The 15,293-nt window shown below is 44.6% G+C and overlaps 1 protein-coding gene across 4 annotated transcripts in view; it reads left to right on the forward strand.

Moving 5' to 3' along the window:
- Positions 1-13,947, forward strand: part of Fgf1 (fibroblast growth factor 1) — a 94,258-nt gene extending 80,311 nt beyond the window's left edge. For all 4 annotated transcript variants that reach the window (XM_071612278.1, XM_071612277.1, XM_071612276.1 and 1 more), the window contains 2 exons: positions 6,267-6,370; positions 11,410-13,947. In XM_071612278.1, the coding sequence (XP_071468379.1) occupies positions 6,267-6,370; positions 11,410-11,604 (299 nt within the window). In that variant the 3' untranslated portion in view covers positions 11,605-13,947. The remainder of the gene's footprint in view (positions 1-6,266; positions 6,371-11,409) is intronic.
- Positions 13,948-15,293: the final 1,346 nt, after the last annotated feature.

Here is a 15,293-nt window from a genome sequence, read left to right on the forward strand (position 1 = left end):
CTGAGTTCTGAATGAGGCTGACTTCACTTTGGGTAAACACGGCAAAGGACGGGAAGTCTCCAGCCCAGAATAAGCCCGCGCGTCAACCCTGAGGCCTCTCCTTGGTTTAAAGGGCAGGCAGGCTGCACAAGCCAGGCCTCCTCTCCACGCTTTCCAGCACCCGTTGTAACCTTATCTTTACAACTTCCTAGGGCAGGAGAGGGAGAGGCTGGGCTCAGAGATGGGGAGCAGTGACCAGGCTCCCCTCACACTGCAGGCTCCTGGCTCCTTCTCCTTCTTTCTATCCTTGGAGAGTTAGAGATCAGTACCTAACTGCCAACAGGCTACCACTAAGAGGAGATGGAAGGCTCTGAGGAGAAGAGGACAAACCAGAACGACATGCTCGCCGTTTCTCAAACAGAAAGCAAGTGTCCTGAAGGGCTGGTATATCCACTCAAAAACTCTGGGCTCACTTTCAGGCAGGTGCCTTTAGTATTCAGAGACCTGGGATGGGATTTACATGATGAGCACAAGATGATATGAGCATGGTCCATATCAGCAAGGTTATTTTGTACATTTCTGATTATTTGACATTTATTTTTGATGACCAGAACATCCCCAAACCAACACAATCTACTGTATTCCTAAAAAAAGAATAGGATGGGTTGGGAGTGTAATTCAACTGTAGAACACATGCTTAGCATGAGCAAGACCCTGGGTCATGCACCAAAAAAAAAAAAAAAAAAGAAAGAGAGAAGAAGAATTAGGCTGAGGAGACTGAGACAGGAGGATCACAAATTTGTAGCCTCAGAACCTTAGTGAGGACCTAAGCAACTTAGTGAGAACTTATCTCAAAATAAAATTTAAAAAAAGGACTGGGGATGTGGCTCATTAGTAAAGCACCCGTATGTTCAATTCCTGGTCCAAAAAACAAAAAAGAATTGTGGAAGATGGTAGCTCTTTGGTGAAAACTTTTTAATAAACACAAACCAATCTGCGTAGCTCATGAATATTTATGTAGGAAAAAAAAAGGTGTGTTAGAAACAGACCAAAGATCCTCAAACACCGGTGCCCCATCTCTCAGAGGTAGCCTTAGATTATTTTTAAAGAAAGGGATGGAAGAGACATTCCCTGCATTCTCTCTGCAGTCCTAGTCCTTCTTCTCATCCTCCCCAGAGCAGCTACTGTATGCATTTGGTGTGTATCTAGTGCAGTTTTATGTTTCACTTCATAGGAGCTATGCCCAGCGGTTCAAGTTATTATATTCTCCCACAGCTTGGGTTTTTGCCATATGTTTTTTTCTGCTTTTCTTTGAAAGAGAAAAAAAGGGGGGATGGGAAGCGAGAGAGGAGAGAGAGAGAGAGAGAGAGAGAGAGAGAGAGAGAGAGAGAAGGAGGGAGAGAACTCTTACTGTAATTTGTGAATTTTTGTTTGCTTTTGCTCAAAAAACAGCGGGGTTTGTTGTGTTGCCTTATCGCGTGTAGGTTCATGTGTCTGTTGTTGACATGCGTAAGCCCTGGGTGCAGGGTCTGTGCCTAGCACTGAGCACAGTTCCCAGGAGCGTGCCAGGCCTGAGCAGCCCCCACCCCATCCTGCTGGTGGCCAGCCTCTCCCTCGCCCTGAGGCCCCTTTCTCAGGCTCTCGCCTTCCTTGCTCTTTTATAGCAGCAGCTGCAAGAGGATGTAGGTCTGGAAAAACTGGGATGAGGTCACACTAGAGAGCTGGACACCTAGTCAGCTGCATGAGCAGCTCGGCTGGGTGTTGCTCCTTCCTGCCGGCTCTGCTTGCAGAAGGATATATGTTGAGGAAACTCAGCCAGAAAGCAATCCAGTGAAAATGAGCTATGAAACTTGGACATCCTGGAGAAACAATATTTACAGAGGAAACTCTTGAATCGAACTCTCACAACGACCCCGGTGTTGGGGCGCATGGCTGAGGGCCGGTCACGTGCTAGGCAGGTCTCGGCTCTTGTTGACCTCTGTGAGGCCATGACGGAACTCCACAGAAGGAAAGTCAACTCTGCTCGACCCCAAGGCAAGACAAACAGAACAGAACACAGAAATGGAAATCCTTTTAAAAATCCTCCTTGAGATCCAAAAGGACCTGCCCCTTGAGATTTCTGTAGCTCTCCTAGCGTGTTGGTCTAAATACTTGCATAGATGGGTGGTGGGTAGAAAAAAGTCCCAAGCACTAGCCTCACTCCATTCCATGGTTACCAATGGGGACCTGGAGGACCACCCACCATCTTGATTATAAAGGGGCCCAACCTGGAGAGTATGGCTGGATTTGGATCAGTTCATCCCATAATTGGAGCCCAAGAGGTTGTGTGAAAGAGAGGAAATCGCAGGGTCCTTGGGGGACTCGAGCCTCGTTCTGGCCATGGTGTTGCCTCTTCTTATAACTTGGAGTGCAAGCAGATGCTCTAGCCAAAGCTCCAGCACGTCATCTGTCACCTGGAGTAGGGACCACCTCCTTCAGGGGAACTGGGTGAGGAGCAGATGAGGTCACATAAGCACAGAGGAGAAGATCACAATGGGAGTGGCCTCTCTCCATGCATGAGCTCATTCAATCCTCATGACAGCAATGGAAATAGGACACAGGGACCAACAACCCACCCAGTGACCACACAACTAACACACAGCCCAATCAGAACTGGAGCCCACGTGCTGGACTCCAGAGCACACGCTCTCTAACTGTCCACTGTACTGTGACAGAAACTAGTGTGGGGCCTGACCCACGTAGGTGATCCATAATGGTTATCACCTTCCTTCAGGCTCAGTTAAACCTGCAGGATTATGCTGAGAAATCCAGAGAAAAATATATGTGAAGGTTCTCTGAAGGCCATAAAGTCCAATGAAAAATAGAGGACTTTTTTTTTAAAAAATGACTTTATTGAGATATAATTCACATACCATTATAACTCACCCATTTAAAATATATCATCCAGTGGTTGTTTTTTTTCTTACATTTTTTCTTAATAGAGTTGGACAGCCATCGCCACGATCAATTTGAGAATATTTTCAAAGAGAAACCCCATGTCCCTTAACTATAATTCCTGCATCTCCACTCCCACCCCTGCGGAGGCCCTGGCTACCACTAACCTGCTGCTATATTTATAGATTTGTTTCTTTGGGGCCTTCCGTGTAAATGGAATCATAAAGTACGTGGTTCTGCTGGTTGCTGTGGTGTGCACCTGTGATTCCAGAGACTCGGGAGGCTGAGGCAGGAGGATTGCAAAATGAGAGCAGACTCATCAATTTAGTGAGGACCTGTCTCAAAATGAAAAAAATAAAAAGGGCTGGGGATGTTTTCCAGTGCTAGAGAGCCCCTACGGTTCAATCCCCAGTACGGGGGAAAGAAAAATCTTTCCATTGTACAGACAAGGAGGCTGAGGCCCAGAGAGGGGATGGAGCATAGCTAGCTGTTGGGGGTAGAGGCCAGCCTCGAGCCTTTTGACTCTCACCTTGATCCCATCTCACTTTGCACTGTTGGAAACACAGTTAAAAACTCACAGGTCACTGATGGGGGACCAGCAGCAGCATCTCTGCCAACATTTGCCTGACACCATTCATTCAGCAAGTGGATGCTGTCTGTCCCCCATGTACAAGACACTGCGAGAGGCTGGGGACGCAAGGAGGCACAGATCAGCCAGGACTCCTGCCCTTCCATCTCAGATGTACCTTCTCTTGGAAAGGCAGAAACAAATGAATGAACCCATAAATAATCAAATAATTGTATGTTAAGGGCCACAAAAGAAGCAAGCAAGGGTCTGAGAAAGAGCCATGTGGGGACTAGGGAAGTACCGGCACAGCAGGGGTGGGGTGAAAGGACCCACCATACAGAGTGCCACACAGCACTTCATCAGACACTTGGAGAAGGTGTCTCCAAGGAGGGGATATTTAGGTTGAGGCCCGGAGGAGGAGAGAAGCAATCTTGTGACTATCTAGAGGAAGAAGTTACCAGACAGAGAGCTTAGTATGTGCAAAGATCCTGGGGCAAGAAAGAGCTTGGAGTGATTGAACAAGCAGGTGGTGTGACATGAGGCTGGAGAGGGCTGGGCCTGGATCCCAATGGAAGCTCTTTGGCCTCTTCTTTCATGACCACACTCTTAGAGTTAAATGAAGACAGGAGGACTTATGGGAAAGACCAGAGGTTCCCAGTTCCCTTCCAGTGAATTCAATGAACTTCACTGACCACAGGCAGCTGGAAGGAGTCCCGAATCTAGAGCAAAGGCTTCCAAGGATGAGAGAAGCATCCTCCATACGCTTCCGGTCTTCGGTGGGAGTGATGTAGCTGTGTATCGCCCTTGGGGTGAATCAGATGAGGAAAATGGTGTATAAAAAACATATAAAAAAAAACATACAGCCGTATCAATAGGGAGGGGGTTAAATAACTATGGTATAGCCACATCGTGGAACATAATTCAACTGGCAAAAACAATGAGCTGAACCTTTCAGTACTGCCATAGTTGTTAAGAAATCAACCAACCAACCAACCCTAGGGGTAGCACTGTGTGAATCGAATGTCATCAATTGTGTGCAATAAAACAAGATGCATATTTGGCAAAATCCACACATATCATCTGTCTACAAGGAGGGATTCCTGCTGTTTCTGTCTCCCCAGGATGATGAACTGCACAGGGAGGAAGGGCAGGATCTTCTTCATTGGCTAGATGGTAGGACGGAGGGAGGGGTACCCGGGGACTCTCCGCTGTCTTTTCTGAGACTGTTTCCAAGTTTGAAACATGGGAATGGATTCTTCCCTATTCAAAGAAATTAAATGAAAAAATAAAAACAAAGAAACGGTCTAGACCTACGAGCCAAAGCCCTATGCTCCAACCCTGCTGCCCCTCAGCCTCTGATAAGTCCTAGAGGAGTCGGTTCCTGGTCTGGATTTTGCTCCTAGTTGTATGGATGCTTTGTGATCGTCTGGTGACCAAAGAAATTGTCCAGGAGAGTCCAGAATTAACCCCAATTCCCAAATTAGAACCCTCAAAGCCCCTGCCTTCGGAGGCACTCTGAGATGAACAAGCAAGAACGTCTTCATCACTTGGGTCCTGGACTGTGATTATGGACCCAGCACTGGGCGGGCACCTTGGGAGTGTCCCTGTGCAAAACCGGTCGAGCGGGCCTCAGTTTAACTCGCGATCGCTGCCCTCAGCCTCCAAGTTTCTCTACCTGGGCACCACGGACTCTTCCAGCTGAACAGTTCTTTGCTGGACGGCTGCCATGTGCGTTATAAGATGTCTTGCAGGGTCCCTTGGTCCCTGCCTACTAGAAACCAGGAGCACCCTCCAACCCCTCTGGTTGTAACAATCCAACCCATCCCCAGACAATGCCCAGTGTCCTCCGTGGGACAAAATAGTCCCAGCTGAGAACCCCTGTTCTCACCACTGTATTTCCGAGCAACTGTTGCCCTCTAGATTGGAAACTAGTGACTTCCCCTTGGTCTGGACCCCAGATGGGTTGCCCCAGGGGTGGAGAGGTCGACTGAACTTCACTGTGGTTGGTCCCCTGCGTTTCATAGCTGAAAGCCATCCTAACTCCTTGGGAAACTTTTCTGTCTGGAAAAATAACAATTCCAGATTTTTTTTTTTTTTAAATAAGAGAACAAGGGACTGGGGTTGTGGCTTAGTGATAGAGCGCTAGCCTAGCACGATCCTCAGCACCACAGTAAAAAAAGTAAAAGGTATTGTGTCTAACTACAACTAAGAAATAATAGAATAATAGAAACAATAGAACAAAGCCAAGTGTGATGGTGCACCCCTGTAATCCCAGCTGCACAGGAGACTGAGGCAGGAGGATCGCAGGTTCAAGGCCGGTCTGGGCAAGTTAGCAGGACCTTGTCTTTCAAACAACAGCATCAAAAAGCTGTCCGCAAAGAGTCACACGCTGGTCAGCTCCACTGCACCCCAAGATTGATGGGATGGCACAGCCAAGGAAGCAAATGCCATTCCCTCCTGATTATTTTCTTCCAGGAGACAGCAGGAGGGGAGCAGGACACCCTGAAGGGCCCCACGGGGTTATTGTAACAAACAGGGTGGACAACCAGAGGAGCTAGCCATCGTCTCTCCTCCTCTCAAGAACATAGTTCTCCATGCACAGCTTTCTCTGGATGGCAAAGAAAAAGGAACTGTATTTCTATGTTCTGATTAATGGGAGGCTCATCCTTGGGGTTCTACAAAACGAATGAGCAGAATTTTCCAGAATCGATTATCCTGGCCGCTGGGCCCTATCTGCACAAGTGTCACGTTGACTCTACTTTTTCTTGTGTTATTTTTATTCCAGTTCAGCTGCAGCTCAGTGCGGAAAGCGTGGGGGAGGTGTATATAAAGAGTACCGAGACCGGCCAGTACTTGGCCATGGACACCGACGGGCTTTTATATGGCTCAGTAAGTATGAAACTGACGTGCCTCCAGACACGGCCCAGGTTTGAGGTTTCCAGAAATCTTGTTACACCAAGTGATGCAAACTCAAAAGCATCAATTAGTCTCTGTTTGTTATTTTTTCCAGTAGGATTCCCACCCTCTACCTTGCCTTATTTTAGGTATGAACATAAAAGAGTTTTTTGTGGTAGTCTCAAAATACTCAAGTGTATTATCCTACAGACAGAGAGGAAACATTGATTGATGTTTTGGTAGCTCATCAGACAGTCATTTCAGAATACCTACTCCTGCTTTATTCATTCAGTCCCAAAATGTTTTCTTGAGCACCTACTAAGTGCTATAGGCATGTCTCTTAATACTTTTACAAAAATTGTGAGCCCAGACGTTAGCAGTTTAAATGTCATGTATACAGGTTTGAAAAAAGGCCCCTTTTATTCTAGATAGATCACCTAAAAGAATGAACATTTTAATAACCTAATTGAACATCTATCAAATTGGCTTCTCTTGTGTCTCAGTGCCATCTTAGATACTGAGAGGTCCATAAAGAAGAATGAGCCACATCAAGAAGTGTAGGCTTTAGTTTCTTCGGTAACTAAAACCCTGCACACCTGCTTCTTCCCTCTGAGTAAAGGCACTGGACAGGTTTGACCCAGTGTGTCCTTCTGGTCTTTGTGAGAAAAGAATAGAAACACAGGCAACCTGATTTTGCCCCTCATTTTCCTCCACTAAAAGATTTAACTGGACAGAGAGCTGAAATGAATCATTGCAGAGTTTGCAATTATTTCCAGATTTCAACTATCCCTCCAGTTCCCTAATATCTGATAACCAGGGTGTGACTGTGACTCATGACCCAGTTCAAACCACTTTCTTCCCTTTTATGAAGATGTCTCCAAAAAGGTAACCATAGTGCGAGTTTAGTCTGGGGCTTCCTTTGACTTGTACGAAATCGCCAAGCCTGAGCAGGGGCAGGAAACCCTTTCTTGAAGCCTGGCTGCTAGTGCTAGATGTGAACAGAGTTTGTTTCATCACACTGCCTACTAGAGGTCAGGAGGAGGAATCATCACAGTAATAGGTTGATTCTTAGGCAGTTTGCTGAAACACAGAGCAACTGGGACAAGTTCAAGGGGTTTGGAGCATAGACCTTGGCTGCTACATAGGAAGTAGTTTTTTCAACTACTAATAGAATCAATCAATCACCCAGTCTCAGACCCACAACTGAATCTCACGCCTCTGTCACTTTGTAAGTTACTTGCCCACTTGGAGCCCTGTCTAAAATGGAATGTAGGACAGTGACCACTTCACATGGGCTCAAGAGGGGTCAATGAGACCACACACACAACACATCCACCAGGGTGAAGGGCACATTGGCACTACATTAACAGTAGCTATAAGACAAATAATCAGCTTGTGAATACCTTATCCTATCTCTGTCTTAGGTTATACATTACAGTTTTATGGCCTTTTCTCTTTTAAATCTTTTTTTTTTTTTTTTTTTGCAGTACTGGTGGTCTCCTTTCATTACACTCAGCTTTACCCCATGAGCACACATCCCCAGCCCGTTTTATATTGAGTCAAGGTCTCACTAGGTTGTCGAAGCTAGACATGATTTTGTGATCTTCCTTCCTTAGCCTCCTGAGTAGCTGGGGATTATAGGTGTGTGCCACTACACTGACCTCTTTAGATCAGTTTTGATATTTATTGTAAACTTCTTTTACTTATATAAAAATATTAAGGAAGAATCCAGTTTGCTTTAGGTTCCAGGCAGCCCCTCTCCCACTATCACCCTGGTTGTCACTGCTACTTACCTGAAATATGGTCTTAGTATCCTATGCCTGATTTTTTCGGGAGGGTGGAAGGTACTGGAGATTGAACTCAGGTGCACTCAACCACTGAGCCACATCCCCAGCCCTATTTTGTATTTTATTTAGAGACAGGGTCTCACTGAGTTGCTTAGTGCCTCACTTTTGCTGAGGCTGGCTTTGAACCTGTGATTCTCCTGCCTCAGCCTCCTGAGCTGCTGGGATTACAGGTATGCACCACCAAGCTTGACATTACACCTGATTTTTGACATTTTTCCCCATTTAAATTTTAAAGAAAATTCTCAAGTACCTCACAGCCCTGCCTCATGAACAAATTTTATTCAATCATCCCAATTCAAATATGTGTATGCACACGTGTGTGTGTGTATACAGAGAGGACATGTTTATTTTAAGTTTGAATGTCTGTATACCAAAATATTAACACAGTTCTCTCTGGGCGTGGTAAGTGGGTGTTTTTCTAATATGGGGGTGCCTTCCTGTATTTTCCAAATCTTCTACGGTGAGTATGTCACCTGTGTAACTGGAAGAAAAGCATGCTAAATATAAAAAAGAAACAACCACAATCCTAGGTGTGTATCAACAAGTTGGCACTGTACCTCATGCATGGCAAGTGCTGAAAAGTCCCAGCTGGGGTTGGGGCACCTCTGGGTTGGCCTGCGGCTCAGCTTGTGACTCAGCCACTTGGTCTGTGTTGACTGAGCCGGTGTAGTAGAGACATCAGTTGGGAAACGTGGCCAGCCTCACCTATATCATAGAAGGCAGGCCTTACACCCACCGGGGGGAGTCATGGGACTAACGTCCCTGAGAGGGTCAACGACCCACACAGTCCAGAACCTCCTGCGTCCTTCCATCCCGACGCAGTGCATCAATGCTAATGTTCCTCCGGAGGCAGCCTGGCCAGCCAATTAGTATATTTATATTTCATCTTGTTCCAGAAGGGCTAAAGTGTCTCACCCAGCTCTCCTCTCGCTATACTTCGGTGAATATGAAGCAGCATGCTTCCTGTTGCATAGCTTTTTACTAATGAAAGCTAACTTTCGGGCTGAGGCTGTAGCTCAGCAGTAGAGCATGTGCCTACCATACCCTGGGTTTAATTTCCAGCAAAAACAAACCAAGATACCAAATTAATTTGCTACCTAGCTGGTGAACACCTACCATCTGCAAGACTGGGGATAGACACAAGGTCAACGAGATCTTATCTTCCCTCAGTGGGGCTTACAGTCTAATGTAACAACCAAGTCCACAAATAGAGAACAATGAGCAAGACGACTGGAAACCACGAGAAAGGGAATCACCAACCACATGGGCACAGAAAGACTTTATACACCATGCAGCTTGAAAAAGGTGCCAAGTCAGATGTGTGATGTCATTGGAAAGAGAGCATCCAGCAGAAGGGCTTTGCTATCCCTGCTTTATATCCCAATAGAGTAAATGTGTTCTAAAATCTGGACAAATAGAGGTTCAAAGGCTGGCTTCCCCCACTCTCTTAACAGATAAATTATAAGTAAAATATCAGTTGGTGGATACTTTTTAAGTACGGTACTCTTTTTAATAATGTTGTGGTAGCTACTTAAGCTTAATACACTTACGTCTGCACCGGACCCCACTCTAGTGATGTATCTGCCCACTCACACCTTGCCATAGGTACAAAGATTGCTTTCAGTTTGTTGCTATTACATCCAATGCTTCAAAGAACATTCTTGAAAATATGATCTTATACTCGTTCAACTATCTTCTAAGGGTAAATTCCTAGAAGGGAATTTCTGAGTCAAGGATAATGCTATCTTAAATTCTGATACCGCCAAATTGCTCTCATCTCACCAACAGTGAATGAAAGTGCAGGTTTTCCACACTCTCACCAATACTGATATGTAAATCTCTTTGGTCTTTACAGATAGGATAGCCAACAGATGATCATTTTTTACCTTGCATTTTTCTTGCTAGTGATACTGAATGTGTTTTCGTAGTTTTATTGTCCAATATTAGAACAGCAGATAAAACATGTCATTTATGATAATATCATAAATCTATATTCACAGAGTCTTATCTATTGTATATAAAGAGATGTAGGGGAGGGTGTTCATCAGCTGTTAACAGCTGCCTTGGGCTGGAAGTGTAGCTCAGTTGTAGAGCACTTGCTTAGCCTGAGTAATGCCTGCGGTTCCATCCCCGGGACTGTACAAAAATAAAATGAGTGAACACACAAAAGAACAAACAAAAAAACCATATCTAGTGGTGGGCTTTGGGTACTTTGTTGTTTTTTCTTTTTAAAATAAAGTTGTGGGTACAACCAGAGAAATGAAAAGTTGGGCTCTGCATTGCATTCTGCTGTCATGTATGACTAATCAGAACAAATAAACAATAAATAAAATAAAATAAATAAAAATTTAAAAATCATTTGAGTTTTTCAACTCAAATTTTAAAACAACCAGAAATGTTATTGTGTAACAAAATATAGATGAGGCATTTCCAAAATTTAGTTTGTTGAGAGAAGTTGCAATTTTTTTCTTCCATATTTTGACTAGGATGTTTTAACAAACTTTTGTTTGTTAAAAAAGATCTCTTACAAATTCTTTACCTTTGTTAAATTTTAATCAAAAGCATAAAAAAAGGTTTTTTAAAAAAAACATTTTATTCTTTTTTATAGGTAGCAAAAATAGTTATTTTCACTTAAAAAAAATTTAAGTCCCAGTTTAAGTTTTAATATGTTAGGGCAAATTTTGTACAAGCATTCACATCTGTAATAATACTGAAGTGAAATCCTCAGATATTGTTAGTGACAATCACCAGGATAGAAAGAAATATTAGTAGGTTTTCATTTATTTCAAGTCCAAACTTGAAAAACACCACTGCCTCACTGTCTGGCTTCACGTTCTTCTACGATCGCGTCTGTCGGCCTCCACAGAGACAAAAGTCCCAGCCTGCCCTCAAGGTGCTTGGTCTAGCAGGTCTCCCCAGCAGAGACCCTAGGTCCCAAGAACAGCAGGCAGGAGGGGAGCTTAGAGTAATAGTGGATGCATATTGAAGACCCATCACTTGTTGGGTACCCTTCAAAGTCCTCGTGAGCACCTTCTGAGATGGGCTCCCTCTTTATTCCAATTCTGAAGAAGATCCTGAGGCACTGAGCATTTCAGTTACTGTCCCAAGATTAAGCTGCTAGTGAAAGGAGGGATCCTTTAAAAGCACTCGCTAACAGTTCTACCTATGTTGGTTTTATCTTTGTAGCAGACCCCAAATGAGGAATGCTTATTCCTGGAAAGGCTGGAGGAAAACCATTACAACACGTACACATCCAAGAAGCATGCAGAGAAGAATTGGTTTGTTGGCCTCAAGAAGAACGGAAGCTGCAAACGTGGTCCTCGGACTCACTATGGCCAGAAAGCGATCTTGTTTCTCCCACTGCCTGTCTCCTCTGATTAGAGAAATCTGTTCTGGGTGCTGACCACTCCAGAAGAGCCTTGAGGGGTCCTCACCTGATTGACCCCCAAATGTCCCCTTGATCATTGGCTGCGCTAACCCCCAGCCCACGGAGCCTGAATTTGTAAGCAATGCGCTTCTAAATGCCAGTTCCCTTTTTTTTAAGAGCCCTTTACCCTAGCTCAGTTTGGAACAGAGGGACCAAATTGCTTCCAGGGGTGGCTGGCAGGCCAGTCTGAGTCCAGGTTTGGAGGTTCAGTTGCCGCAGGGCACCTGCAGTAGGCTGAGCCTCTCAGTGCAAGGTGGGGCCAAATGAAGTGTGTTCCGGGGTTTGCCAAGTGGCCGTAGGTGACTGCATAGCATTTTCCTGCTGCTGAGTAAACCCCAGCTGCCGGTCCCCCAAACATCTGGCCCAACCTGCCTCTTTTCCTTTCGGTAGCTCACAAATATTAGCAGAGAAGCAGATCGTGAGGTTTAGAGGAGGGCCATGTTCCGTAATAGAAGCAGGGACAGAGAAGTCCTCCCTTGAGCACAGAAGGGATTTAAATTGGAAAGAGGGGGTGCACTTGGGTGGACATCAGAGAAGGATGGAATTTCAATGCAGGATAAATGAAGGAGGGGAGGCTCAGCCACGGGAAAGAACAAACCCATAGCCTTAGGAATCAATACCGTGCCCAAGAAGCCTCTGAGGTCAGGAGGAGCATGGGAAGTGGCTTCTTCATAAAAGCAAGGACATCAATGCTGGGAAGTTCATTTGGGTCTTGGCAGTGTGTTGGGAGTGACGAGAAAGGAAGGGTGTCCCTGGCTAAGGGGATGTTGCACTCTGAGAAGGACGATTTTAGAAGACAGGAAGAAAGAGAAAGTGACACCATGACTTGTGCTTGGCCACCAGTAAGCAGGGCTTTGGAGTCCGCGTGCAGCGCTTCCCCACTCTGACGTGCTTAGGGATCAACTGGGATCTGCTTTGAAGTAGCTTCTGGTTGGGTGGGGCTGGGAGCTTCTACATTGCCAAGGGGCTCCCAGGTCCTGCAGAGGCTGCTGCCTTTCCCCAGTGCACTTGAAGGAGCAGATCAGAAAAAAAATGTCATTCAAATAAAGATGGCTCGAAGCCCTGACCCTCACCCACCTCTGCCTCACCTCGAAACATGCACCCCCCCCCTTCCCTGAACATTCAGTCAGCATTGACAATAGTTAGGCCTGTATCAAGGAAGGATTTTAAAGACCCAATGCTGGCAAAATGCCCATTTAGAAGATATACAAAAGCATACAAAAAAGTGTTAAACCCCCACACACAGCTTCCCGCAAGAGACCATTTCTGTTACCCTTCCTTGTATAAATATGCTTCCTGCTTAAAGTGAACTTGGCCCAAGTGGCTAGCATATTAGTAACACCATTCATCTCTGACATATGATACCGATGCTGAGGCCTTTAATAAGCCATTTAAATTTACTGTGAGACTGTATGTTTTAATCACATTTTGAAATATATAGCTTGAAGGCAGTTAAACTGATTAGCATTCAGCCTTTGTGAATGGTAATAATAGGATACGATACATAAGGCACTCAGTTAACTAACACTTCACCATGTTTACTCAAGAGATTTTTCTTTGTCTTCCACTGTGCTGTCCCGCATTTTCTCTTGAAAATGGGGACTCTTAACCAATGAGATGATCGTTGTATATAAAAACGGATGAGAGTGTTAGCTCACGTTTTACAACGAATTGCAGTAATTTTTAACTGAAGCATAATTTCTCACTCATTGAACTGTCAGACTTAGGATGAAAAAAGAACGACAATTTGAAAGTTCAATGTGAGAGCACATCTGAGGAACTAAGTTGGCATTATGGTTAATAATAGTGATCTGCTTTTGTACAGAAAAATGATTTCATAACTTTTTGTTTTTATAACTTGGATGATTCTATTTTATTTTAGTCAATCTTTGTAGGCAAGTTGGGGATAATGCATTGTGGCTTAACATCTCTTTTGTATGAAGATTTGGCCAGTAAAAGGCATCCAGAGAGGAAATCTAAGATATTTATGATGGTCCATAATTTTTATTGTGTGAATCAAATTCAAGTATAACACTGGCCAAGAACAACGAAATACCGTTGCTAACAGACGAGATGGAAGTTGGTGATTCCAGAGACCCAAAGCATTGAAGTAGATTGTGACTTAACAATCAGCCCAGGCATCATTTGCATATTTGCTCAATGGAGACCGTGTGCCTGTGTGCCAGGTACTGTACTGGGAACTGGGGTCCCTGAGGACTTTGTCTGTCTGGTTTGCTGCTGTATCCTCTCCCAGGGCATTATATTTATGATGAAAGATGCTGTGGATTCATTTCTTTCAATCAAGTGAAAAACATAGACTTTGCATGTTACTGCTGAGTAAATAGCAAGTACCAGAAACCCAGGATTTGGAAGAATTGGCTCCTCCCATAAGACAAATCCCTAACAGAGTGACAAACAACATAGCAAAGTGAATCTAACATTTTTAGCTGTAGACCTGCATCTGCTTCAGGGAGACTGCTTGCAAATTAGGAAGAGAGCCCGTGAGCTCTTGGCAGAAGGGAGTGGTGAGCAGTTCCCTGTGTGGTTTTGAGCGGGCGAACATTCCCATTGTGCCCTCTATTCCTTCAGTGATTCTTGCCGCCATCTGCCCATCCTGTGCCTCTCCCATGCATCCATGTTCAGAATGACTGTCACAAAGGGTCTGACACTCTACTGTCAGGACCACAGAGGCTTCAGCAGGTTGGCAGTGAGGTGTGGGTGGAGGTGGCTCTCATCTCCTCCAGTGGCCAACAGGGTGGATATACAAAAACCAGATGGGTGTACCAGCTGCCACTGCAGAGGAGGCCCTAACTTTGTGCTGGAGGCAACAGAGCCCAGGTCCTTAGCCTGGCAGAGTGTGCTGCCTAAAACAGCCAGGCCCACGGCTGCAGAGCAGGTCAATGAGGACACCACCTGTCATTTCACATCACTCTCTGTCTCTCTCTCTTTTTTCGGTATTACAGTTATGCCTTACAAGTAACAATAAATGTTCCATTAACTGGTGATTACGTCTCTGAGTGTCTGAACGTCATGGTTTCTTTTCTATCAAAAGACTTCTCTTGGCAAGCCTAGGATGTGGACACTGTTTTCTACTTATCTTGTTCCCAGATATGAGACTTTAATGGCTGACAGGAAAAGCTGTAGCAGAAGCATTTTTTGTTTTGTTTTGTTTTGTTTAGAAACAGAAGGCTTTTGCTAGGGAAAGATATTCAGGAAATGTGTCCCCTCAGGAGCCAGGCTCCACTAATAACTCAGTTAAATCTTTTGCTTCGTAATATAAACCTTGTGAAATTGTGGTACTATCGCTGGGCTAACAGGCTTCTGCTTAGGCAAAGATATGGTAAACTGAAAAAAGAAAAAAAAAAAGAACAACTTTAGAGCAATGTCAAAAAAGCTGCATATCTTCATCCTAAAAGCCCACCAGCTTTTCAAAATTATCGTTAAGTAAGGATGTTTCCTTATTTGAACCTCCAAATCTCATGATCTCTTGTTCTTGGAGACACAACATGGTCTAGCACAACATGGCTAATTAGATTATACACACACATGCACACCTGTACAAAAATACCTGGGCCGTGTGTGCCCACTATAGTAATTACATATCTTTCTTTTAAAGTTGCCTTGAGCAGTAATTTTTTTCTAT

The sequence above is a fragment of the Marmota flaviventris genome, chromosome 5 (assembly GCF_047511675.1).
Source record: "Marmota flaviventris isolate mMarFla1 chromosome 5, mMarFla1.hap1, whole genome shotgun sequence".
NCBI classification, from domain to species: Eukaryota; Metazoa; Chordata; class Mammalia; order Rodentia; family Sciuridae; genus Marmota; species Marmota flaviventris.